Source organism: Antechinus flavipes, chromosome 1 (genome assembly GCF_016432865.1).
Source record: "Antechinus flavipes isolate AdamAnt ecotype Samford, QLD, Australia chromosome 1, AdamAnt_v2, whole genome shotgun sequence".
NCBI classification, from domain to species: Eukaryota; Metazoa; Chordata; class Mammalia; order Dasyuromorphia; family Dasyuridae; genus Antechinus; species Antechinus flavipes.
Window position 1 is genome coordinate 378,686,864 of NC_067398.1, and position 27,471 is coordinate 378,714,334.

The window sequence follows — 27,471 nt, forward strand, 5'->3', positions numbered from 1 at the left end:
ATCGCTTTGTTTTTAATTTATTACCTACTTGTTCCATTACCTTTTCTTGCATCTTAGATAAAGAATCAGGAGAACAGCTTTCTAAGATGGTAGATGATGCATGCATGCTGTTGGCGGATTACAATGGTCGATTGGCAGCAGAAATAGATGATAGGAAGCAACTTACTCGAATGTTATCAGATTTTCTTCGTTGTCAAAAAGAAGCCCTTGCAGAGAAAGAACATAAGCTGGAAGTGCGTAACTCTTTAATTATTTGGAAGTATATAAATTAATATATTTGCTTCATGGGTTTTTCCTTATTTAAGTTTTTATTTTTATTGTATATAAATGTTACAGGCCATGCCCTAAATTTGTTTCTTTCCTCTACCAGTTGGGTTCTCTCTATTTGATCCAAGCTAGTTAGCTAAAGGAATAATCAAAAACTTAGATTAAACATTTTATTGACTTTTTCAGAGCTATATGGAAGACCATGTATTAATAAAATAATTAATAAAAATAAAATAAGATCATCCTCTTTTCTCTTCTGGAACAAAAATTAGTACAAAGATAGGACTAATGTGAATGTTTAATAGTAGTAATTTTAAAATATTGCCTTTATCAAGTGGTGGCCTCTTATGTAGTTGATTTAAAAATGAAGGTAATTTACGAGCCATGAATTTTATTATGATTTTACAATTTGACTTAGTTTACATAATCAGAACTCTTCAGGATGGGAAGAGGAAATTTTGGACATGATCTGTAATCTTACTGATTGGGCTTAAAGTAAAATGTTTTCTACTATAGCAATTGCATAGTTTAATATTAATAAGGTTTTATTCCCTATCTACATTCTAGATTTAGGAGCAGTTACTATAAACTTTGTAATTTCTCTTGACACTTCCTGAAGTGTCAGATGAGGGCCAGTTATTGTTGTTTATCTTCTCCAATTGCCAGTGAGAATAACTATCTAAGTTTTCCGGCTTTGGTGACAGTAAGAGGTGGCAACTTTCCCACTTGTCATCATTCAGATTAGAAGCAAAGATTATGCTAATTGGCATAATTAATTTACCAGTCTCTCTCAAATAGGATCTGAAAAAAAGAATCATAGTACCCATTCAACTCTCTACATTCCTGTCTATTTTCTAGCCTTCAGAGCAGCATGCATACATGATTTAAAAATTCCACATTCAAGACACAAGCAATGAAAATTAGAAATTTAAATACCAGATAGATGCTATTTATTGCTTTATTCCTGGTCTCATTTGACCTCTCTACTAATGCTCATTATATATCTTAGGAGCATTGTGCTCATAGCTCATTTATGTCAGTGTTATCAATGACTATACCATACCAGCTCTGTATATACTAGCTAACTCTAGACTGATAAAATTATATAAGTCTATATTTGCCCTTTGACTTTCCCTCAGTCACCATTCATTTAGTAGCAGCTCTCTCCTGAAACTTCCTATCCATCACACCTAAAATAAAGGAGTTGTGGTATTTAATACAACTCCTTTAAAAACGTTACCTAACCTGTATTATAGTTAGAATTAGGATATTTGAAAAAATGATAAATCTGATGATTAATTTAGTGGCTGTTGATAATATGATTTAAACCAAAAGCTAATTTTGCTCTTGCTTATTTTCTTATTAACAGAATTGAGGGGTAAGTAGTGTCATACACAGCTTTTAACTTTAAGTATGGTTTCTTTAACTTCTATCTAGCTTCTGTTGCAGGTGTTGGACAAGGGCGTATCTTCTAATGATGTCGTCATCCATTAGCACACCCATCCTGCTAAAAATAAATATCAAACTCAAAATCCTGTATTGTCTCATGTTTTTAAAAAAAAAAAAAAAAGGAAGAAGACATTTTGAATTTTTTCTCTTTTCCCTTATACCACTGTCTCATTCTTTATTCTTTCCACAGTAACTAATTATGTCCCATGATGGATTTTATTATTGGCAACATAAGGGAGTTTCTTCAACACATTAGTTCACTTTATTAGCATTGGCTTTCCTAACTTAAAATTTTAATTGGTCATGTTAGAAAAAAAAACATTTTTCCCCTCAAACTTTGTATTATAACTATTGAAAACAGGGTGGTTTGGTTTTTTGTTTTTTGTCTTTTTTGGATGAAAATAGTTTAAAAATTAATTAGACATTAATTATTTGAAGATTTATTTTTGTTTAAACTTTATAGAAACATTAAAATTTTAGTACTTCTGTAGTTTTCCCCCAGTATCTTAAAACTCAAGAGAAACTTCAGTCTGCTTCCTTGTGCTTATTCAGTCTAAGAAGTATAATTTTAAAATGTTTTAATTATATTAGATATCTGAAAATTTGATATCAAATTGTAGCATTTTAAATTTCTCCGAAAAACTAGCATAAAAACTCTTTATTGTGAAAGAAAATTAAAAAAAATTTCCTAAAATTTACCAGCCAGTTGCCACCATTTAAAAAAAAAAATATTATCAGGTTATTAATTAAGTACAGATGTTTCTAATAGTAGAATTGTTATATAAAAGTTCAAAATTAGTACTTAAAGTATTAGACATAAATCTAGTTCAAAATTTTTTTTGTTTCTGTTAAAAAATGTATCAGCTTTTTTTTTTTTTTTTTTGGGATCAATTTCACTTTAGGAAGTTAATAAGCAGGGAATTTTAAAATTACTTTTTGAATTTTTGAAACAGTTTTGAAATTTTAAGTGCTTTATTTTACTTTTTTCGCCTGAGGAAAATTTAATTTTCTGCTCTATTTTAAAAAGGGCTGGTGGTGGTAGTAATTACTGAAAGAAAGACATGTCATGCATATGAAAACTTTTTAAAAGGAAAAGTCCACTTCAATTATTTTAAATACAAACATTTAAGAAACTGCATTAAAAAAATATAAAAACTTTGTCTAAAAAACGCCCCTGATTTGGGCTGTCCTTTTATGTACATGTAATTTTTCAAAATAAATAAAATGGTAAAAAGTAAAGTATGCATTTAAAACATGCATAGTTAGTAACTATAATTTATTAGTTATTTAGCGAAGAGAGCAAGTCTTGTAGTTCCAATGTTAAAGAGTCAGGACATAGAAAGAAATCTGAATCTGTCTTTTGGAGTCATTTTGAATTGTCACCTACCTGTACTTCTAGATGCCTCACATCACGAATCTTCTGGTTCTTCTACTCATCTATTTATGGCTTAAAATTAAAATATAAATTTAATCTTTGGCATATAATTTAAAAACTAAAAGCTGTAAAACAGAAATATTGACATAAAATATATTTAAGGAAACAACTTGTTTTTTGTGTTCCCCTTTATAATATCTTCCTTTTTTAATTCATATATTAATTTTTAATAATATACCTTTTTTCTGATTCTACTTCTGTTCACATACCATATAGCTTTTTCTGTAGTTCTTTATTGGTTACTCTTAATATAGTAATGGGCTACTACATTGTTATTTCACATTTTGTTGAACTCTTTTACAACCATCGGACACATGCTTTATTTGAGTATTTTGAGGTTTTTTTTTTTTTTTTTTTGGGTCATCAGTTACATTCTTAGGCAATGACCTACATTACTAAGGTCACTTAGTCAAAAGACATAATTGAGTTTCTAATTCTCACTGCTTATTTCTAGGTTTTGTTTATCCAAGTATATGCTTATAATTTTAGTTCATTCAAAATTTAATATTAGAATTGTACACAAACTGTTAACTGGTCAAAATGTGCCACAAATTTTAATAAATTAAGCAAAAATATAGTTCTCATTTTATGGTGGGAGTTTTTGTTTTGATTTATTTGCAATTTGACTTATCAGGAAAAATGGCCACTTGATTAAAAGTGGTTATTCATCCATTTTATGATCTTCAACAAATTTAAAAATCTGTCCAAGATTTTTATAATGGACATTTAAAAATAGAGTTTAAAAATACAACAAACTTTGATCTGTTAATGTTTTAGTGCAGTTTTGAAAAATTGTAAATGTGGAAAAGTTTACTATTACAAAGAGCGTGGAGAATGCTTTTTTTCATACCTATATTTGGTAATTTTTAATTTTAATAAGAACAGTTTATGGATCAGTTGAGAATTGATCTCAGAAATTGGCTGACTTGGGTTCAAAAGGGAAAAATTACGTTGCTTTTCTTCATTTCTTCAGTTTTTGTGATCTCGGCAGCATAGAATTATAAATTGAGAATTGGAAGAGCTCATGGAGGCCTGTTAGCACAATGCTCTTTGTTTTATAGATGACTAAATAGGTTCAAATAATTTGAGGGGCTTGATAAGCATTGCAGCATTCAAACGCTTTATCTTCCTTTCTTGAGGTCCAGCATTTGATTAATTGAGCTATAGGTAGTCACTACCTAACAGTTCCTTAAATATATTTAGAGACTGTATTGTTTGATTCCTAGGATGGAGACTGATTAAGAAAATCATAGACAGTATTGTTTTTCTCTTAAAGGATTTAGAAATTTCAGATGAGGAAACAAGCCCAGAGAAATTAAGTGATTTGCTGTAGGCCCTACAACTTAAAAAGTTGTATAAGTAAATAAAGTTTAAACCCAGATTATCTTTTAATTTGTTTACAATGCTCTTTCTACAAGAGTGGCCTTGCCCATATTCTTTAGATTCCTGTTCGTAAAATATGCCCCAAATTTAACATATTATTGAATAGCTATGATTTCTTTTTCAGATTTTTTCTTTTTAAAAAAATTATGTAAAAAACAATCTTCCATTAAAAATCCACCTTTTCTTTTGTATCCCCATTGAAAAAGAAAAACAAAACTATTACAACATGAATAATTAAATTTCTAAATTCAACATTTAAAAAAAATGTCTTATTCCATACTTTGAAATTCTTTGATTTAACCATAAAATTATAATTTTATGAATTGTTCTAGTCTTACGGATTTTATTCTGCATCAGTTCATACTGATTTTTTCTGAAACTATTTGTCATTTCTTATGGGACAGTGGTATTATAATAGTGGTTTTCCATCATGTTTATATGCCATCATTTACCATAATTTATTCCACCATTCTTCAATTGATTCCTCTCCCTCATAGTTTCCCATTCTTTGCCACCTTAAAGAGCTAAAATTAGCTTCTTTCCTTTCCCTTCTACTCCATGATAGATTTCCCTTCTCTTTCTATCCTTAAGCTCAGACAGAACAGACTACTCTCAAGCCTTGTCTATAATTAGACTATTCTGTTAACAGTGTTCTGAGGGGATATGAAAATCATCTCTTTTTTTTTTTGAATGAAAGTTTTTTTTCTTACTCCTTATGACTCCTTCACATTTGCCTTTTTGTTTCTCTTTACTCATGTTTTTTGTTTGTATGTTTTTTGCATAGAGTTTGTATGTAGTTTTCATCTTTTTAATCAGGAGTGTTTGGAATTCCTGTTTCATTAAAAGTCGAGTTTCCTCAGTGTATGATTATATTGTGATAAGTTATCTGCACCACTTTAAATTCTCTGTTGCTTCTAAAAGTGATCCTGATGGTAGCTTTTTGGTACTTGAATTCATTCTTTCTTGAAGTATTTTTTTTTTTCTTTGATCTGGAAGTCCTGGATTTTGGCTAAGATGTTCCTGAAAATTTGTTTTGAATATATGGAATTCATTCTTTCTTGAATATTTTTTTTCTTTGATCTGGAAGATCAAAATTTATTTTGAATTTTCTTAAAATAAGTGATAACCATATTATCTTCTGGTTCTATGAGATGTAGTCAGTTTTAAAATGTCAAATTTTTTTTATTTCTTTAAAATTTTAATTTTTTTTTTTTTTTTTGGTCATTCAGTGATTAAGAATCAAGTTTTTCAACTTGATTTATTTTCCAAGGTCCTTGTATTGTGCAATCTGATACTTTACTTACATTTTCATTCTTTTGACTTTCAAATTAGTTCTTGTTTGCTGGAATAATTACTTTCTGTTTGGGTCATTTTAATTTTCAGATTTTGTTTCTTGGGCAAGGTTTTGTATCTTTCATGTCAAGCTAAGGTAATATTTGTAAAAGCACATAGCACAATTCCTAATGCAGTATTTGCTTACTTGTTCCTGCACCATGCATAAATCCCTCTGTGCTGGATCTGGGACTCTTGCCCTAGTGCCCCTTCCTCTGGGAAGATGACCTCCACAGCATGCCCTTGGCCAAATCGTTTCTCTGATATTTGCACAACTCTGTGGCTCCATATATTGTTATGGGCAGAAAAAGTGACTCATTTTTTTCTTTAAAAAAAAAAAATTCCCTTGTAAGGATTTGATCCTGGTGCATTTTCTAGATGCCTTTGTAGAAGTGGTGGGTTTGTGCACACATGCACATGTGCACATGTACATTTGCCTATGTGTGGGTGCACATGCATGTGTTTAGAAAAAAGGGGGAAGGACATTACTGCCACATTGTCTTCTTGTCTCCCAAGTTATTAAAAAGTTTTTTATGAAATTTTTGTTGTTCACATTAGATTGTTTAATAAAAACATTGGTCAGGTGTGTCTAGGTTTGCTTGTTTTTCCTACCACTTCTATAGTTGAATTTTTATAAAAACAACATCATGAGTAAAGAAGACAATTTTTTCTCACTACATATAGTTGAGAGAACTTTAGTATCATGTCTTTACAACATAACATATACATGATTCTTCAGGAGGTACACTATACATGCATATGGAATGTTTATCTTTGGGGAATCGGTTTTTTAATTACAAAAGAAAAATGATTGGTTATTTACTAAATTGATGAAAATACATTTTTTCAAGTTGTTGAGATTTTAATCATATGATTAAATTTATTATTAATCTTTTTGTTTTAATGATTCCATTAACTTGAGGAAGAATATATGTGCATCTAGCAGTTAAGGGAATGCACATATTCCAGTGGAATTATAAGATTATGCTAATTATTTCAGTCAGTTTAATAGTAACTTAACATTCTATTCTAAGAAATCAATTCTAAGAACATTTCAGGGTGACATCATTTAAGAAATATTAACCCAAGTCCTTACAAATGTAATTTTATTAAAATGGCTTTTGCCATATCAACAGGAATATCATAATTTTAAAATGGCATCATGTGTGACAGATATTAAATATTTTTAAAATTCTTAAATATATTGTCAGTATAACTTAATCCCCTTTGCTGACTTATCTTTAACATCATGCCCATTAAATGTAAATGTTGCCCAAAGTTCTGTCTTAATACAAAAAAAATATAAGCCAAGTTATTGTACTAGTGGTAGATCCAAAACTGTTTCAATAGTAGGACCCAAAAAAGAGTAGTGGGGGACCAACTTGGACAGGAAGTATCTAGTTGAATACTCAAGGATCTGATCTAGACTAACTATGACATTGAATAATATTCTTTATTAATAGTTTAAGGATATAGAATATGTTCTTAATATTCAGGTAACAGGTGGCAATAAAATTGTTTAATATTTTATTTTTTCCTAGTTTCATATAAAGACAATTTGTAACATTTATTTTTAAAACTTTGAGTTCAGTATTTGTTACCTTTCTCCCTTCCATCTCCCTCATTGTGCAAGCAGTTCAGTATAAGATTTAAAAACAACTAAGAAAAATAAAATTTAAAAAAGGAAGTATGCTTCAATCTGCATTCATATATCATGAGTTCTGAGGATATGGATAGCATTTTTCATCATAAGAGTTGTCTTGGATCATAGTATTCCTGAGAAAAATTGTTATTCACAGCTAATCATATTATAGCTATCATTTTGTATGCAATATATTTCACTTTGCCTCAGCTCATGGACATCTTTCTAGATTTCTCAGAGCATTCTGCTCATTTCTTATAGCACAATAGTATTCTGTCATAATCATATTACAATTCAATCATTCTCCAATTGAATATCCCTTCAATTTCCAATTTTATACCAACAGAAAAGAGCATCTATAGATATTTTTGGTACATGTAGGTCCTTTGCATTTTTTTTTTTGTATCTCTTTTGGGATATAGACTAGTAGTGCTATTGCTAAGTCAAAGGGTATGTATAGTGATATAGCCTAGAATTGCTCTACAAAATGATTGAATAAGTTCAAAAGTCTGACATCAGCAGTGCATTGTATCAATTTACATCTTCTCTAACAGTTGTCATTTTTCTTTTCTGTCCTATTAGGCAATCTAATAAGTGTGTGGTAGTACCTCAGAATTGTTTTAATTTGCATTTTTCTAATCAATAATGAGAGCATTTATTTTCACTTGCCCTTAGGTATCTATAATTACTTCATCTGAAAATTCTGTTGGTCATTTATTAATTGGGGAATAGCTCTTATTTTTACAAATTTGACTCAATTTTCTCTATGTTTGAGAAATGAGATCTTTATCAGAGAAATATGCTTAAAAATCTTTTTCACATTTATTTGTGCTGTTTTTTCCCGTTTATTTTATTCTTTCTTCACTCTAACCCTTTTCAAAAGTATTTTGCTTCTTACTATCCCCTTCCCCAATCTGCCTGCCCTTTTATCATATACATCCCTCCACTTCTGCTATTCTGAAGAGTAAGGTAGATTTATATACCCAATATTCTCTCTGTGAACCAGTTCTGATGAGAGTAAGATTGAATCATTCCTTCTTACCTCCTGCTTCTTCCCCTCCATTATACAGTCTTTTTTTGGCCTCTTTTATGTCTAGTAACTTAGCGTATTCCAGCTCTCCTTTTCCCTTCTTCCAGTACATTCCTCTTTCCTCTCAATATGAAAGGATGTTAAATAAAAAAATAGAATTAAGATTTTTTAGATCTCATCCTTTCATATTCAACTAACACTTATTCCCTTTTATAAATACTTCTTGCTGCCCTAATAATGTGAAAATTCTTATGAATTACAGGTATTCTCCCATGTAGCAATGTAAATAGTTTAACCTTATTTAAATTACAATTTCCCTTTCCTGTTTACCTTTATGTTTTTCTAGAGTCTTGTATTTGAAAATCAAACTTTCTATTCAACTGTAGTCTTTTCATCACGAAGATTGAAAAAAAATCCTTTTTCATTGAATGTTCATTTTTCCTCTTAAAGGATTATACTCAGTTTTTTCTTGGCAGATGATTCTTGGTTGAAATCCTAGCTCATTTCCCCTCCAAAATATATTCTAAACCCTCTGATCCTTTAATGTAGGAACTGCTAAATCTTGCGTCACTGTGATTCCACCATACTTGACTTGTTTATTTCTGGCTGCTTTTAATAGTTTCTACCTAAACTGAGAGTTCTGGAATTTGGCTATAACATCCCTGGGAGTTTTCATTTTATCTCTTTGGTGGATTCTTTGAATTTCTACTTTATCCTCTGTTTCTAGAATATCAGGGCTGTTTTCTTTGATAACTTCTAAGATGATGTCTAAGCTTTTTTGGTCATGGCTTTCATGTTGTTCAGTAATTTAAAAATGATCTTTCCTAGATCTATTTTCCAGGTCAGTTGTTTTTCTATTTCACACTATATTCCATTTTTTCATTCTTTTAGTTTCGCTTTATTTAATTTCTTATAAGAAATAGCTTGCATTGCTCAGTTGTAATTTTGAAGTAATTATTTTCTTCATTAGGTTTTCTCTCTCTCAACCTTTTTCCCAACTTGGCCAATTCTGTTTTTTAAGGTATTCTCCTCATTGGCTTTTTGTGCCTCCTTTACCATTTGATCTAGTCTGTTTTTTTTTTTTTAATGTTTATTTTCTTGTGTCCTTTTATTAAGCTGTTGACCTGTTCTTCATAATTTTATCACTTATTTTTCTTACCAGTTTTTCTTCTATCTCTCTTAAATTTTCAAAAATTTTTTGAAACTCTTTTATGGTCTGATATTTTTCTTGGAAGCTTTGGATGTAGGAGCTTTAACTTTATCTTCTGGATGTGTGTTTTGATTTTCCTTGTCACCATAGTAACTTTCTATGATCAGATTCTTTTTCTATTGTTTGGTCTTTTTTCTAACCTAGTTCCTGACTTAACTTTATTAAAGTAATTCTGCTTCCAAGATAGAGGGTAACCTCCTCTCAACTTCAAGGATTTTGTGTAGTGGTTTCCAGGCAAACTACTAGGGACCTGTAAATTTTCAGTGCCCTCAATTTGGCATGATCTATATAGAACTGTGTTTTCTATTCTCTTGGCTTGTGCTCTGTTCTGTGAGTGGCCACAAACACTCATTTTTGCCCTATGACTGGCTTCACTGGTTGTGAAATCTGGTATGCTAATGCTTTTTGTACTGGGTTGTCACCCAGAACTGTGACAAAGCAGTAAAGTCATGCTTCACTATTTGCAAAGAGATCCCTGTGACTGTGAATATCTTTGCCCTGGGACCTTCAGAAGTTGTTCTTGCTGCTGCTGACTCAGGGCTCCCAGGATCTCCTGCTGGCTTACTGGGACTGGAATAAGTGTAGTCTGAAAGTTCAGCTAACAGCCACTGCTCCCACTGAGTCTGCTGGGGCTGTGCTGGCATGTCCTGCAGGGGAATGTATTCTGTTCTCACTCTAGGGTGATACATCTTTGTTGCCTACCTTCCAAATAGTCCTGGGTTTAAATTGTTTTACTCTTCTTTTTTGTGGGTTCTGACTCAGGTATTTGAAGGGGGGAGGGGTTTGGGGAGAATTCTTTGAGTCTTTGTCTTTATTCTGTTATCTTGGATCTACCCTCCTCTGTTGCTAACTCAGACTTATTTGTGTGCAATTTGCTGCTTGTTTAGCCCTAAATTTTGATTTCTTGTATTTTTGAAATTACTTTTTTTTTTCCATAGAAAACTGAAGACTTTTAAAAGATAGGTAGTCTTAAGTTATTGACTTGAGAAAACCAAGGTTTTTCTTTTATGTTAACACTACCACTGTTTTCTCTTGTTCACTTTGAAGTTTTATAAATGATCTAGGAAAGAATTATTGGACTACCTGATTAAAAAAATAGCTTAGATATCATGTCAGAAGAAACTGTCAAGAAGAACTGCTCTGATATTCTAGAACCAGAGGATAAAGTAGAAATTCAAAGAATCTACCAATCATCTTCTGAAAGAGATCCAAAACCAAAAATTTCTAGGCATATTATAGCCAAATTCCAAAACGGTTTTTTAAAGGATTTGGATTATGTAGTATTTGATGGTACTCTCCGGGGGTGTGAATAATTTTGCAAGTTTTGTTTTTAAGAATGTACAGCTTCTAAAAGCTTACCCCAGTGTTTATGGTTCTTATTTAATTTTCTATTTGGCATCTTCATGTTATTCTTAGAAAATATTTAGAAATTATAGTTTTGTTTTGCTCTCATTATGTTTTTCTCTTTTCTGCAGACTGAAAATATCTATAGTTGCAGTTTTAGATAAAGGCTTTTTTTCTACATGAAGATAAACTTTAGATATCATTACACAAATTCTATTAAAGGAACCTTGTTAAATCATATCCTAGATAAGAAATTATAGATCAGCTTATAACTATTTAAATGTCTCCTGTGGCAGTGTTCACTGTTCTAGACTCCAGAAATATAAATACAAAAGTGAGATAATTCTGTAATCAGGGAGTTAACTTGTTTCTTGGGCAGGAGGATGCAAGATGTTCACAAATAAATATATACACTCATGAATTAGTGAGGTGGAAGATCAGTGACAATTGGAAATCAGATAAGACCCCTGAAGTAGGCATTTAATCTTAATTTTAAGAGGAAATAAGTTCTAAGAGGTAGAGGGGAAGTGGGAGAACCTTTTTTTCCTATAAAAAGAGGAGATAAAATATCATACATGGAAAAAAATAATTTGAAAACTTTTTCTAAGGAAAATAAAGTTGTAGAAGAGTAGGATTACAATTAATACATCAGGTAAAATTCTGAAGTGTGACTTTTGTTTATATTTTAATGTTTTAATGTCAATTTTTTGATTCTTGAAATGGATAGTAATTCTATATATTTTATCCTCAAGGTTTAATATAAGTATTTTCTCAGCCTTTGTTCAAAGCTTATTTTAGTAATTTATGCAAATTTATACACAATTAAGATACATTCTTGTAGGTACCAAATATATAAGTGTAGCCATTTCCTTTCATGGATGAGAGATTTAATTGTAAAGGACCAATTACTGACATTTTGTTGTTTCCTAGATCCATTATTTCAGTAGTATGGGTACTCTACTGATGTAGAAACTAGCTTCTGTGCAGTTCTTTTTACTCTGTGATTCTTGTTGATGTCTTCTATGAATTGTTCAATACCAGGAGGCTTTCTTTGGTTATTGAATATTGTACTGGGTACTAGTGTTGCACTTGGATCGTATCAGTCTGACAATTGGTGATTTCATCAATGTGAGCTTTTCCTCCAGTGATTATTCACTCTTTATACCTGCCTATATCTTCTGTGATTTGTCCATTTGCTCATGTAAATCCACTGTTGGTGGTTCACCCATTGTACTCAAGCCTTTGCATTCTCTATACAGTTCAAATATCAGTGGAACATATAAATTTTTACTCATAATTTCTCATTTATAATGTTTGTCATACCCGTAGTACAGATCTCCAGTGCCCTTTTGGTGATCTTTGAGTTCATTAATTTGGAGACTGGAATTACTTGACTTGCTGCATTTTAATATGATTACGTATGATCATTACATAGTTAAAAGAATTGTACTATTTGAAAAGGCACTTTTCTTTTGTTCGGTTATGTCCCATACTCATTGTCCATTTATAGGGTCCATCTAGGTACATGTACTGATTGTTCCATACTTAGGTTGTTCACCGAGCTCTATTATAATCTAGAAAATAGGAATTCATCTGCCTTGTTTTGTGATTAATTGGTGTAATTTGAGTTATTGTTCCTTAAGATTAGGATTCTGAAATGTTCTGGATTTAATGTCCTTAATTTTTGCCAATTTGCAGAGTCTGAGGTAAAACCTCAGATTCTTTTGATCTGTATCTCACGGTTAGTGATGTGTGAATTTCTGTGTTTTTTAGTTAATCAGGTAAGTAACCATTAATGATAGGTTAACATCACAGAATAGTATTTGTGAAAGCCTATTAATTTATCTTTATTTTTGGTATGGCCACTCTTGCGATGTATGTCATTCTTGAAAATTGTAGTAATAATGAGGGGAGTTTTATGGTCCAGTTACTAATGATATCTTAATAATTCTTATTTTGGTAGCAATCATTCATGGCTTTTTCCATCCATTTCACTATTTTCTGGTTTCTCTTTCATTTTAATTTGATAATTTATCCTCCAGGGTTTTCCAAAGTTGTCAGCTGCAGTTCAGGTTTTTCTTTCTTCTTCTGGTACCCACTTTTTTATTAGAATCACAAAATATCAGTGTATGTTGTAACTTGTTTTTGGAAATCTTGCTAGTGACTTTCTTCATAAATTCTGCTCTTTCAATCACAGCAACAGATTTTTGAGTACTAAATACTATTATTTTCATGGAGATCTTTTTGTTCATGTTTATCATGCACTTGGAAAGCCAGGATGGCCAAGATGATGTGTTTATAGCTAAATTCTCAGTAATTTTCAAAACTACGTTATATGTATATGTGCTACAGAGCAGATTTTAAAATTGAGATGAATCTGTTGGTTCTGGTTTGAGATATTCCTTTTACTTTTTTTGGGAGGGATTATAAAAAGATAATCTTTTGTACATACTAGCTACCAAATTTGTTAAAATTGCTGTTTTAATGATTGTAGCAATATATATTTGAAATATAACTTTTAAATTCTTTACAGTTCTTTAATTTGATAGAAGTTTGTTTATTTACTGTTCATATTAGCCTGCCACTTATCAGATTTCTATTTTATAAATCCAGCACAGCATAAGAACAGACTATTGGATAGTGACTTTACCTTACCCCTATAACACTTTGTGAAGTTACTGATTTAAATTTTAGTTTTGTCCAAGATTATATTAAGCTAGGTTTTATTTATTGATGAGCAAATTATTTTTTGTGTATTAGGTGTGACATTACAATAGAAATGAATATTTTTTGCCTGACTCATGGAGAAGAAAAACACATTGCCTCAGTTATTGTCTTGATGTCTTGTATGTGAAGAGATTGTCTTAGTCATTTAGTTTGGCACTTTTCTTAGTCACATGTTATCCAGGACAAACAGTTTTTAAATTATTCTATATATTTTTTCCTGTTATTAATTTAAAAGACAACAACAAATTATTCTTTTTGTATGAGAAGCATTTCTGATTTGTAGGAATATATCTTTATCATCCTCTGCTTTTTTTAGTTAGAAACCATCACTATTGGTTATTAATGAACATAAATTGCTATTAAAAAGTTTATGAACGTACAAGAGATTCTCAGAGACCATTCCAGCAACTCACACCTGTACAAAATTCCATCTTTAACATACCTAAAATTGGTGATATCTTTAAGGTGTAATAGTTTCCTAAAACAGCCCTTTTCAGTTTTGGATAGTTGTAATTGATATTTTTATTTTTATGAGATTGTAGTATTTCATGATTACTCATTACTTACTCATTAACCATTTATTAAGTGCCCACTGTGTTCAAAGCTTTGTGCAAAGTGTTGGAGACAAAGAAAGACAAAAAGCAACTCATACTTTGAAGTGATTCTTTAGGATTATTAATACATGTCTTTCCTAGAACATCTATCTCTTTAGTGTGCTGGAGGTTTTTTTTTTATAAGTTCTTAAAGCAGTATGTGGGTTCCATCATAGCACTCATGTTACCTGTTACTTGTTCTTTTTACATAACTGCTACATCTTTTTAAAAGTTCTTTTTAATGTTCTTAATGCTATTTAACTCCATCATTGCAAATCTGCTGTGGCCTATTTATGTCTATTTTATGAATACTCATTGATAGTGTATACTTTACAGTCATTTGTGATTATAAAGAGAGAGACTCTTCCAAATATTGCTTTTATTTTCATCAAGGATGCCCTGGATGTTCTTATAGATCATATTCATCCAGATAAAAAGCCAGGCATTTGATTTTGGGTTTGGCAATTACAGTGGTATTTTTAGTGATCTTTTCAGAAATCCTTTTTTTCCCATTCTTTAGGGGGAAAGTTCTTAAATATCTTGAGAATTTTGCCTTTAAAATAGTCTCTTTGGAACAGCTAGATGGTGCAGTGGATAGAGTGCTGGGCTGAAGTCAGGAGGATCTGAGTTCAAATCTGGCCTCAGTCACTTAATACTCCCTAGCTTTGTGATTCTGGGCAAGTCACTTAACCCCAATTGCCTTAGCAGAAAAACACACACCCCCCTCCCCCCCCCAAAAAAAAAAAAAAAAAAAGAAAGAAAGAAAAACAAAAAACTGATCACCTTACACATAGAATTGTTTATATTTTGGTCAGACTCATTGATCTTTCCCCTTTTTAAAAGACATTTTTACTTAATATAGCACATTGAATATTGAGAGATTGTTCTCTTGTTTCAGTTGCCATCTGATTCTTCATGACCCCATTAGGCTTCTTGACAGATAAACTAGATCCGTTTTCCAGCTCATTTTACAGGTTTTTTATGACAGGAAACTGAGGGAAGATGGCTAACTTAACTTCATGTCCTGCTCTTAGAACTATAAATACTACCTCACTTGGTAAATAAATATTTAAGTGTTGTTCTACTATTGAGCTTGTAAATAAATAAATATATACACACACTTTAATAATTTTACTGAAAGTAGGGAAAAAGGTATGAGAGCAAGTATTAGAGACTTGAAAAATCTAACATTTATTCTGATTTCAGCAGTTAAAATAGGAGATATAAAAGTATAAGAAGCCTGAGGCCTAAAATACTTTGCAGTGAAACCGAGAAGATAACACATGGAACAATTAATACAAAATATCATATCATAGTGTCAAATTCTGTGGTAAAGAACTGGAGTATAGTAACCTCCTTTTTAAAAAAATATAGCTTTTTTATTTTCAAAATACATGCAAAGATAGTTTTCAGAATTCATACCCTTGAAAAACCTTGTATTCCATATTTTTTTCCTTCCCATTCCCTCACTGTCCTCCCTTAGACAGGAAGTAATCCAAAATAAATCACATGTGCATTCTTATAAACTTATTCCACATCTATCATGCTACACAAGAAAAAGAACAAAAAGGAAAAAAATGACAGAAAAAAAATCAAGCAAACAACAAAAATGGTGAAAATATAATATTGTGACACAAATTCATTCCCCACAGTCTTCCTTCTGGATGCACAAGAGACTCTCCATCAAAATTCTATTGGACCTGGCCCTAATTACCTTATTGTTGAAAAAACCCAAGCCCATTAAATTGATTGCTGTATAATATTGCTGTTGCCTTGTACAATGATATCCTGGTTCTGCTCATTTCACTTAGCATTAGTTCATGTAAATCTCTCCAGGCTTCTTTGAAATCATTCTTCTGATCAAACAATAATATTGCATAACATTCTTACCCTATAACTTAATCCAGGCATTCTTTAACTGATGGGCATCCACTCAATTTCCAGTTTCTGGCCACCACAAACAGGGCTGCCACAAACATTTTTACACATGTGGATCCCTTTCCCTCCTTTAAGATCTCCTTGGGATATAGGCCCAGTAGAAACCTTGCTGGATCAAAGAGTATGCATGTTTTGATAGCTCTTTGAGTAGAGCTCCAAACTGCTCTCCAGAATGGCTGGCTCAGTTCACAATTCCATCCACAATGTATCAGTGTCCCGGTTTTCCCACATACTCCCCCAACATTCATTGTTATCTTTTCCTGTCATCTTAGCCAATCTGAGAGGTATGTTTTGGTGCCTCAGAGTTGTCTTTTTTTTCTCTGATCACTAGTGATTTAGAGCATTTTTTGATATGACTAGAAATTTATGGCTTTGATTTTCATCAGAAAATTGTTTATATTCTTTCACTACTGACTAATTGGACACTGGCTTGATTTCTTATAAATTTGAGTCAATTGTTTATATATTTTAGAAATGAGGCCCAGAACCCTTGGATATAAAACTTTCCCCCCAGTTTTCTGTTTCCCTTGTAATCTTGGCTGCATTGGTTTTATATGTACAAAATATTTTTAATTTAATATAATTAAAATTAGTCATTTTATATTTCACAATATTCTTTAGTTCTTCTTTGGCCATAGTAAACCAATTCTTAAGTTTGTCTAAGAATTAGAGAAGTAGGAAGAAAATTCCAAGAAGGCCAATAAGAGGGGCATGGAGGCATGCATATGTATGGAATAGAATTTCTTCATTTTTTTGAAAAATATTGAAAATATTTTTAGAAATGTGCTTTGTTGAAATGCTGATATTGGGTATTTTGGGGATGCTTTCTTATAATACACGTAGATAATTAAAAAAATTCAATCTAACCTTTCTTGTGTCCTAGACTCAAGAAATTCTAGTGAAACCTTCATCCTTATAGAATAATATTTTTAAATACATGAAATGAAGTAATTACAAAGACAACCAATTATATTGAAGTAAAATTATCAACTCTTTAAAAAATTCACAAATTCATGAATACTGTTTTAGGAATTGATACATTAAAGGGATATATTATTGAAAAAGAATTTTATGAGGAAATTTTTTCATTAAGCAAATCTCCTCTTTAATTTATCAGTTTTTGTAAATCAGTATTTTAATAGACTAATTCTGCCTTGGGAATTAACATTTAAAACTTCTTCCTTTGGAAATAAAAACCTGCTTTTACCTACTCTATGCCAGGATTTCTTCAACTTTTTCCATTCCAGACCCCTTTTCATCTGAGACATTTTTACATGACGGTAGATATATAGGTAAAATTATACAAGTTAAATATTTACTGATAATTTTTATTTTGTGACTCCCAACATTGATTTGAGACCTCATATGGGGTTTCAAACAAGCTTAAGAAACTGGGCCTTTTCCTACCCCCACCCCCCATTTATAAAAAGAGTAGGCTAAATGAAGTTGTATAATTAAAATACTATGTGTCGTGGATAAGGAAGGAAAAGTGTGAGGAAAATAAGAGAAGAAAAAAAAAGTTAATATTCCATTAACCTACTGAAATTATCCTTGCAGTTAGTACAACACTCAAGTATATGTATCTCAGCCCTTTGCCTGGTCTGTTCAAACAGGCCACTAGAGTTGGGCATTTATGAAGACTTTGATATAGGAATTGGGATGCGCTAGATGTAACATCCTGGGCATTAGGGATTAATCCTGGGTTCTCCATTTGATGTTTAATTTGTCTTATCAGTTTACACTTTAGTTTTAAGTATATTATCTATTAAGTCTTGTGCTCTGCATAAGATTTTCAATTTGTTCAAATTTTAAAAAGAGCATACTCTAACCTGTAATGGAAGAATGTTATTTTCCTTCTTGTCAGAGAGGACCAGTCTTTCTCTTTTAATAAGTTTATTTGAAATTCTAAGAATCCTTTTACTAAGTTCTCCATATTTCTTCCTTTGCATTGTTTTATGGTACTGACTATGGAGTCAGGACCACTTGTAGTCTAATCTTGTACCAGATAATACCTTTGTGGTCCTTAAAAAGTCATTTGATGTACCTAGGCCTCAATTCCTCTTCTGTGAAATTAGGAAGTTGGACTTTTATGGGCATTATTAGAGTCATATCTTAACTATTTCCTCATGCTGTGTGTTAATTGCACTTGTTCCTTCCCCTGGTATTTTTTAAGTTCTTATGAGACCATGGATCATTTGTTACTTGAACTTGAATCACTGAGTTCCCAAGTGTTATTTGCAAATAGTACAGTTTTGGAGTTGAAGTGCATTGCTGTTTAAGCGTCATTGAACATGGTTTGTGGAAGGACATTGGAATAAGCATCAGAAAAAGCTCTTCATTTTAGTCACTTAAGGCAATATTCAGGACCTTTCTTGGTTCTTCAATGGCAGATGGTTACTCAAATCCCATACTTCTACTTTATTTCCCTCTGTTTTTTAGTTTATACAGAAGCATTTCAGGGCAAGTATGGTCATAGGAAGAACATTGGAATTCTCCTTAGACTTATTGGAATTTAGACTATTATGGTCCTTAGACTATTGGAACTAGTCTAACATTGAATGTTCAAGTTATCTTTTCCTTTTCCTTTTTCAGTTTTGATGAGTTATTTGTAAGTAAATCTTGAATTGTAAATTTTGAATACTTTTCAGGAAAATTTTTTTTGGGAGGGGAATAAGCTTGATTAATTGGGCATTTTGTACTAGTTTTTGGCAGATAATTTGCTCAGATTCTGATGATATTTTATATATATATGTATGTTTATATATATATATATATACATACATACATATATACACAGACACACACACACATACACACAATGATATTTTGATAGGGAAAATTAAAAAGTGGAGATGAACAAGAAAACTTACTCAAAACTTAAAAGTTGTAATCTAATTTGAAAAAATTATAGGATGGAGAAGGAAGACTTAAGATGAGTAGAGAGATGGAATTTGATCAACAAATTGGATACTACTTTGAATATAGGGAGTAAATTGGAGTAAATGCCCAAACATAAAAACTGATTTCATGTCAGTTGTGGTATAAGGTTCCAGTTTGGCAAGATCAACCTTCAGAAACCACTACTGACAAATATCTTTAATTCTCTTTGGAACTTTCAGGAAACAAATACCTTTATATCCATTTTTTATTTATAAATTTTATATATTATAAATATTATGTATTTATATACAAAATTTGTATAATATATAATGCATGTAAATATATTTATCATAAATATTTATACATATTATAAAATTTATATATTTTTGCCTCTTCTGAAGGTTAAGTTGAAAAGTGCTTTCTTATCTAGCTGTAGGTTATTTTCCTTTCCAGTACTTGTTTCTTTCTCTTCTAAAAAGAAATCATACTTAAAATATGTCATTATATACAAAGATTTGAGAGTATGTTTCTCAAAATTAAGTAAAGTCATATTTTTTTTATTGCGGCTTTTAAATAAGTTTCCAGATGTAGTTCATCTTGGAAGCTACATAATTTCTTTGATTTTATCACCCTGTATTGAGCTTTTTTTTTCTTTTTTGTCACAAAAGAAAAAGCACAAAGAATTTAAAAAATCATTTTAAGTATTATATTTTATAAATATTCTTCAGTTTTGTATTGTGGACAGTCATGTAAGAGTGAAAAGGAGAGAGGAGAAAGGGTGACAGCAGACCAGGTCTGAATTACAGGCAAAAAAAATCTCTGCCCCAGTCCTCCCTGGGTGGCCTGAGCCTAATCGATGAAGATTCAGCCTTATAGTGTCATAGTTGGAACAACCTAGTGCAAGAAGACCCCTCATAGGAATCTTCATCTTTGTCATCTTAATTCTTTCAGGTATGCTTAATTATATTTATTGAGTTTTCATCTGTATTATAGAGGTGTATCAAATATGGCATAATTTTGTCTTAGTAGGAACATGTTTCTATTTTTCCCAGTTACAGCTGTGTCATTAACTAGTTTTACTACTTTTGAAAGATACCCAGGAATAATGTAAATTTAAATTTATTGTTCCTTCCAACTTTGATTCTATTATTCTATAACTAGCTAATTCAGAGTGGAAGAACTTAAAACTAAACTTGTAAAATCATTGAATATTTTGGAAAATGAAGTTGTATCAGGTATGTAAAAAGGTAGAAAATCTTTATAAATGAGCGAAATTTAGCTGTTAATAAAGTTGTTGCTTAGTAAAGTTGTTAATAAGTTTACTGTAACGCTTAAGAAAAAATAACCAAGTTTTCACATAAGTTCAGATTTGAGGTTACCCATCCCTAACTTCATTTCTTTTAATGGACTTTTTTTTTTTTTTAACAATATTATAATTCTTTTATTCTTTTTTTTTTTTTTTTTTTGGCTAATCAGTGTTTTGAATTTCATTTGTGCAAATAGAAATTCATTTTAGATAGTTATTAGAGTATATATTTAAAAAAAATAGATTTCTTGAAGCCCTTTATGTAGTGTAGTATACTTGATACTAAGATAAAGCCAGCCTTAGTCCCAATGAAATTGACATTCTTGTAGATGTATTTCCCAAGTTAATATATACCTGGAAGAATGTTCAGAGTTTTGTGAAAATTAACTATTGGCCTAAAATAATTCCAAAATGTGGGGTTTGTATATATCTTTATGGAAGTTACAGTATATGACTTGAAAATGTGGTTAAATATTGACCAGACTGACTCATTGTGAGGGGTACTTCAGAAGACATTGAATAAAAATTGATTAAGAATAGGTATTTCTATTTTAAGTTTGTTAATATCAGAGGATCATTTTCTCAAAGTTATAATATAGGCATATTAATTTTGTAAACAGTATGTAAATTAGATTGAAGTATTATTGAAAAAGCTATATAGTAAGGATAGCCTAGGTGAGGAGATGAGAACTTTAGCAAAATAGTGTAAATGAAGAGAAGAGTGCATATTTGAGAGAGATTGTGGAGGGAAAATAAGAAACAATACTCATTAGATATTTTCAAAGAAGATGAGTAGTCAAGATTATTACACCAAATTTTTGACTATTAATGATAAATATTGTGTTTATTTAGAATAAATTAATTAATAGAAATTGGAATAACAATTTTTTTAAAGAGAGTATGATAACTATAGTTTCATTATGAAGTTTAGAGTTAATAAGCAGAGAACATTTGGAAATGTCAGTTTGCAATTGAGAAAATGGGTGGTGTTATGAGCCAGGGAAACAGTAAAAGAACAGAAGGATGATAACAGAACTCTTGGAAATTCTAACATATAGAGAATGGGAAAAGAAATTAATAACAGGGAAGGCAGCTAGAGAGAAGAACTAGGTGTAATCATAGAAACTGAGGAAATAAGGTTTCGAAAATGGTTTGTGGTGAATCATGTCAGCATTATTGAGATGTTAAAAAAGGGTCACTAAATAATAAATTGTACTGACCATTTAAGTCAATTATTTATTAAAGTAATTATTAAAGATCTACTATATATCAGGTATTGCAACTTCTGGGGATACATATAAAGAATAAAATAATCTTTGCTAACAGAGTCACAAAAACTTTCACTCTTGTATAGCATTTTTGTGCCTACATTGTTGTAGTGATAGAATTGTCAACAAGGAGATAAGGATGTTAAAAAATTACAGGGTTTTTAAACCATCTACAAATCATTGGTATTCTTAATATCTATCTTTATTTAACTGTCAGTAAATTAATATTAAAAGATGTGAACTACATGCATATTGTACTTGTGATAAATAGAATCAAAAGTTTTAAACATGATAGAGGTAATTGGCAGAATGGTGTGCAAAAAGCATTAAGAAGTTGATACACATTGGATTAATCTTGTTTCCAAAGGCAAGCAATCTTTATTTCACATTTATTTGGTAGCTTAAGATGTATAACTGTAGGTAATACCAGTATCTGCATTTTTCAAAAGAAGATATTAAAACTTAGATTGTGTCTTGTTCATGGTCACATAATTTGTTAGGTTTCCTTACTCCAATTCCTGTACTTTCTACTATACCATACTGCCTCTCACAAAAACACTATTTAATCGCACATTTCATAAGAGAATGACATGAAGATCATAGGATCATAGTCTTAGTTTTGAAAGGATTTTCAGAGACCATTGAGTGTGATCCTCACTGAGGCCTAGAAAGATTTGATTTGCCCATCACAGAGAGACTAAACAGATTTAGCCCAGTTCCGCTGACTTTAAAAGTTAGTACTTTTTCCCATTGTAGCGCGTTTTTAATACCAGGTACATGTGTTATTAACAAGTTTTACTAAGAACTTAGATTCCTAATTAAATAAAAATATGCTTTAATGTCCTTATTACTTTGATGTGAAAGCAGATATGGTGAAGTCATCAAAACTCCTATGATATGGATTCAAGAAAAGAGGCGAGAGATTTAGTCATTAAACTTACATAATTGATGTTGGTTCATCACAAATAATTTATTCAAGAAGACAACTGAAAATGGAATTGGAGAGCACTTAATGATCTGATCAATCTAAAGGAAACTGTTGACTTTAAAAAGGTGGAGCCTAGGAAAAAAAATTTAAAGCATTTACTCTGAATCTTCACCATTTCCTGAAGAAGTTTAACTGTCAAATTGTCAGAGTGAAGAAGCCAAAAGAATTGAGAAACCACTTCACCTAATCAATACTTCTTGAACCAAGAGAGATACATGGCAGCCAATGGCATATGTGCTGGGAAAATACCAATGAGAAGAATACCTAAAGAACTTGAGTAAACAACAATGCATGTTGGGGTTGGGGAGCAGTAAAAACTGATAAAGGAGAACATCAGACCACTAAGCTTGATAGAAAATTAAAACTGAAAAATCTTGTCAGAAAGAAAGATAAGAAAGAATATTTGTTATAGAATATTTAATCATAGAATATTAAAGCTGGAAGGGACTTTACAAATTATCCAGTTGAATCTGGAAAGAAGTTAACAAACACAAAGCAAAGCAGATTACCTGATGGTTATATAGGGTTTTATTCTCATCAGTAAAAATATTAGAAATACAGTTGCCAGCATGATGTTATAGAAATAATAGTGCCTTTTGAAACTAAATGTTGTTGGACACGTCACTGCATCTCTTCAGGCTTCTGTTTGTTTATAATTAAAAATAAGGAGCTGAAGCAGATGATTTACAAGATGTTTTATAGCTTTAACACTGTGTTCTATAATTGCATATCAAATTGAAAAGAAAGATAAAAAAGTATCATACAATATTAAAGCTGGAATGGACTTTACAAATTGTCCACTTTAACTCCTATATTTTAGGGATGAGAAAACTGTCCTGGAAAGGTGAATTTTCTTGGCAAATTTCACACAATGAGAAGTAAAGATTTCACACAGGTCTTCAGACTCAAAAGTGCAGTAGACTTTCCAGCCATCTAGAAATGCCTATAACAGAAATCTACCATTTCACTTCAGAATCTATTGTGTCATTTCTGACACAATTTTAAGGGCACTTGAGGATAAATTATTAATGTATCTGAAATGAAGAATCTAAAAGAATGGAAAAGATCAATTAGGGTTTGGATAAATGAAACATGCAGGATAAGAGGGTTATGTCTAAACTAGTACAAAAAATGAAAGGCATCAGCAAAATTTTTTTAAGAGCAATTGAGAACACATCAATATTTATAAGCCTGCTTTCTCATTTCAGCAAAATCTTTGAGAATAGACTTTATTTCTTGAGGATGTCCTTCATGAAAATATGAGAAAAAAGGAAGCTCGTGCAAAATATTTTTCTAATATACCACATATTCATGATCACATAACGGATTTGGATTCTATTTTCAAAAGGCAGTTGACAGAAAATGCAGCTTGAAAGGTACTTCGCAGACAAGATGTCTCCTGAATGAACATCATTAAAACAGTGATGTGATTGCCAGTTTTATTTATCAGAGCACTGTAATCAAATTGTGTTACATATGGGAGATATATTGTAACCAATGTGATTATTTTCCCTGAAAGATGAAAACAAACAACAGAAATGCCTATTTGGCAAAGTTCTTTAAATTTCTCTTAGATGTTATTGTCTTAATTTTATTGAACCCTAGAATATTCCTTGAACAAAATCTGTAACAATGAAATCATATGACCATCCACAAAAAACAAAATTCATACTACAAGATTGATATGTTGCTGAATTGATGGCCCTATTTAAATCTGTATTGTATTTTGGATTTTCACTCCAACTATACAATGAAGTATATCTTTGAACAATAGAAAATCAGACTGGATGTCACTTATATTGCTTTTAATAATTCCTATTTACTACTTTCTGCTGTTCCCTTTCTCCACTAGGGCGGAGATGGGGGAACTAAAATTTTTTTTTAACACCATTCTTTTTCAGTGAGGATATATCTGTGAAATACAAAACACTTGTGTGGAACTTGTGATTCTATCTACCACACTGCAGTTGAACATCATTAATTTTTTGCGGTTTTTTAGCTAGGCTCAAAAGACAATTTTCAGTATTGACTGAATTTGGGATGCTATACCATTCATCCAATCCTCAGTTTCCAGAATATTTAGGTGATTTGAGGAACTTGGATTTGAAGGTTAGATCAGACTCAAGTGTTGAAAATTTCACAATCAAAAGCTAAGAGAAAGTCTCATTTGAAATGGAACTTTGTTAGACAACTTCTAATTACAGATAAAAAATAGTTGAGCAAGTTAGGTTCTTGAAAAACCCTTGAATAGATAACCAAAATGAGAAAGCTTTGCCCATGAGTTCTTCTCAGAGGTCAGTGGGAGCACTGTATGATAAAGAATGTAATATAAGACTGATGAACAGAGTAGAAAGTGAAAACTGATTATTGAAGGATGAGAGGCAAGAAATTAAGACCGAAGTGAGTAAGTATTCACTGAGTAAGACCAAACAAATAAGACCTGAGGGCAGTTAGCCATAAATATTAGCCACAAGAATTACTGATCTCATTTTCAGTAAGCATGGAAAGGAAGGAGACTTTACAGTGACTTTCAAAGATAAGTGCTATTTGTGTTTCTAACAGCATTAAATTATATCAATGTACATAGTGTAAGTTTGTTATTTAACAGGAAAAATGAAGTTTAGATGATTAATTCTGAGAACTTTAAGCAATAATAAAGTTTTGTTTCTTAAATGGAACCAGTTTTTTAAAAAAAATAAATAGCTTTTTATTTTCAAAATGCATGCAAAAATAATTTTCATCATTTACCTCTGCAAAATCTTGCAGCAAATTTTTAAAAGGGAAAACAAGTATGAAGAAAAAATTCAAGATGAAGGAGAATTTGTAGCCTGTGCTTAGAGGTTGGAAGATAGAAGTAAAGAAATGAATGGAAGAAAAGAATGATTTTTCTACTGAAACTGCAACTATGTAGTCAATCTAGAATTTTTCCCTGTCAAGGATAGACCCTGGACTGTTGATAAGGAAGCAACTTCTTAAATCAATAAAACAACCAAGGAGTATTGAGTCTTCTATTTCTCAGGTTCTCTGTAACTTGGAATTATGATATAGGTCCATAGGTGCCATGGGGAAAGAGGCTATCATTCTGTCTGGTGGAAGAGAGAAATAATGGCTGGTAACATTCCCAATGAGTACCCCAGAAAAATTCTGGGGTTGACCTTACGTGAATAGTGGGGAAGAATTCAGTCTTCCTTGGGCATATAACTGAGATTTGTCAAATTTAACAAGTTCTGGTGAGTCAAATGAAAGGAAGTGATATGATAGTGGATATCATTAGAATATACATGGAGTGGGGAAAAAATTGAATTTCTAGGAGCTCTGACTTTCACTATTCTTAGTGAAAAATAGTATCAGGAAAGATTGATGTTTCAAAATTTGAATTTCTAGACTACTACCTAAATATAGGAACTATGAACTGTTGATCAGAAGTATAGACCATACCTAATGAGGAATGGCTAAATTAAATTTCTTTTTGCAAATCTGCCCAATTGGCTCTTAAAATGAAACTGATAATGGAGGGGAAGCTCAAAAACAATGCATATTTGTTAAGCCATCTATCACAAATAATTGACTATTAGTGAAAAGGATTATTGGTTCCTAGAACAATTTCCAAGAAGAAGAGCAGCAAAATACATGGTGACTTACTTATAAACACTCGGCTCAGCTGTACTTGCAAACAAATGTAGAAAGTATGAGTAGTAAACAAGGTGAAGTTTAGATTTTAATTCAGGGAGGGAATTTAAACATGTTGATGTGAAATAGAATGATAAAAATTTTTTTCAATTTTACAATGACTTGATACTAGCAGGAAATATTAAAGACAATTTTTAAAAAATTTAGAGGCAAAAGGAACATCAAAGAAGGAATAAGTCTATTAGTTGGAATGATGTGTACAACAGAAACTATTCATTTCTTATTTTGCTTTTTATCCTCCAAGGAAAATGATTTTCAGTTTTAGGAATGAGAATTAGATCCCTTTCTCCCCCAAAAAAATGGTTAGATAGTAATTGAAACTGAAATTTTATTTTAATTTTGATTTTTTCAAAATTTTATATATCACTGAGTCACCTTGTTTATGTCCTCTGCATCCCAGGACACTTGAAAAATGTGTTTTCTCAGTCTTCAGTATTTAAAAAATTGCGAAGCATAGAAAAGATGCTGCAAATATCAGACATTGGAAAATATCCTAATTTTCAAATCAAAGAATATTGAGGTATCTTATAGGCTTGTATTCCTAACAGAATCATAAAATGCATTATAAACAGCATGGTTTTTTTTTTTTCCAAGAGCTTGCATGGCTTTGTCAATTACAGATTAAACAAAACTAAACTTGTTGCCTTTTTTTTTTGACAGGACGTGTAGACAGAGATAAGCAGAATGTGAGTCAATGTGGATTTGAGAAAATGATTTTATAATCTCAGGTCACTTTTGTGAATAAGATGAGATGTGATGGTATAGTTATACAGATTTAGAACTAGTCAACAACTCAAATAATTGCTGTTGGATTGATGAGTGTGGTAGGAAATACATTTTAGTGAAAGGATCTATGCTTGATTGTACTGTTGAACTTTTTTTTTTCAATTTTTCAGCATTTTTTGTTAAAAATTTAGGATTCTAAGTTCTGTTTCTCCCTTTCTCATTCTCTCCCTATGATGGGTAAACAATTAAATGTGTTTATATAT

The 27,471-nt window shown here is 31.2% G+C and overlaps 1 protein-coding gene and 1 long non-coding RNA gene across 6 annotated transcripts in view; one reads left to right on the forward strand and one right to left on the reverse strand.

Moving 5' to 3' along the window:
• Positions 1–27,471, forward strand: part of RPRD1A (regulation of nuclear pre-mRNA domain containing 1A) — a 107,947-nt gene that overhangs the window by 37,365 nt on the left and 43,111 nt on the right. For 3 of the 5 annotated variants that reach the window (XR_007949257.1, XM_051969762.1, XM_051969760.1), the window contains exon 6: positions 58–233. Coding sequence is in view for 4 of the 5 variants with exons in the window: in XM_051969762.1 (XP_051825722.1) it covers positions 58–233 (176 nt within the window). In the remaining variant the exon portion in view is untranslated. Of the gene's footprint in view, positions 1–57; positions 234–1,704; positions 1,803–27,471 lie in introns of those variants that run through there. The other 2 variants (XM_051969763.1, XM_051969764.1) reach the window with 2 other exon arrangements.
• LOC127543567 (uncharacterized) lies at positions 112–9,819 on the reverse strand. Its single transcript, XR_007949258.1, has 3 exons — positions 9,698–9,819; positions 3,104–3,163; positions 112–206 (listed from the first exon to the last, which is right to left on the reverse strand). It is a non-coding gene; the product is annotated as an uncharacterized LOC127543567 (long non-coding RNA).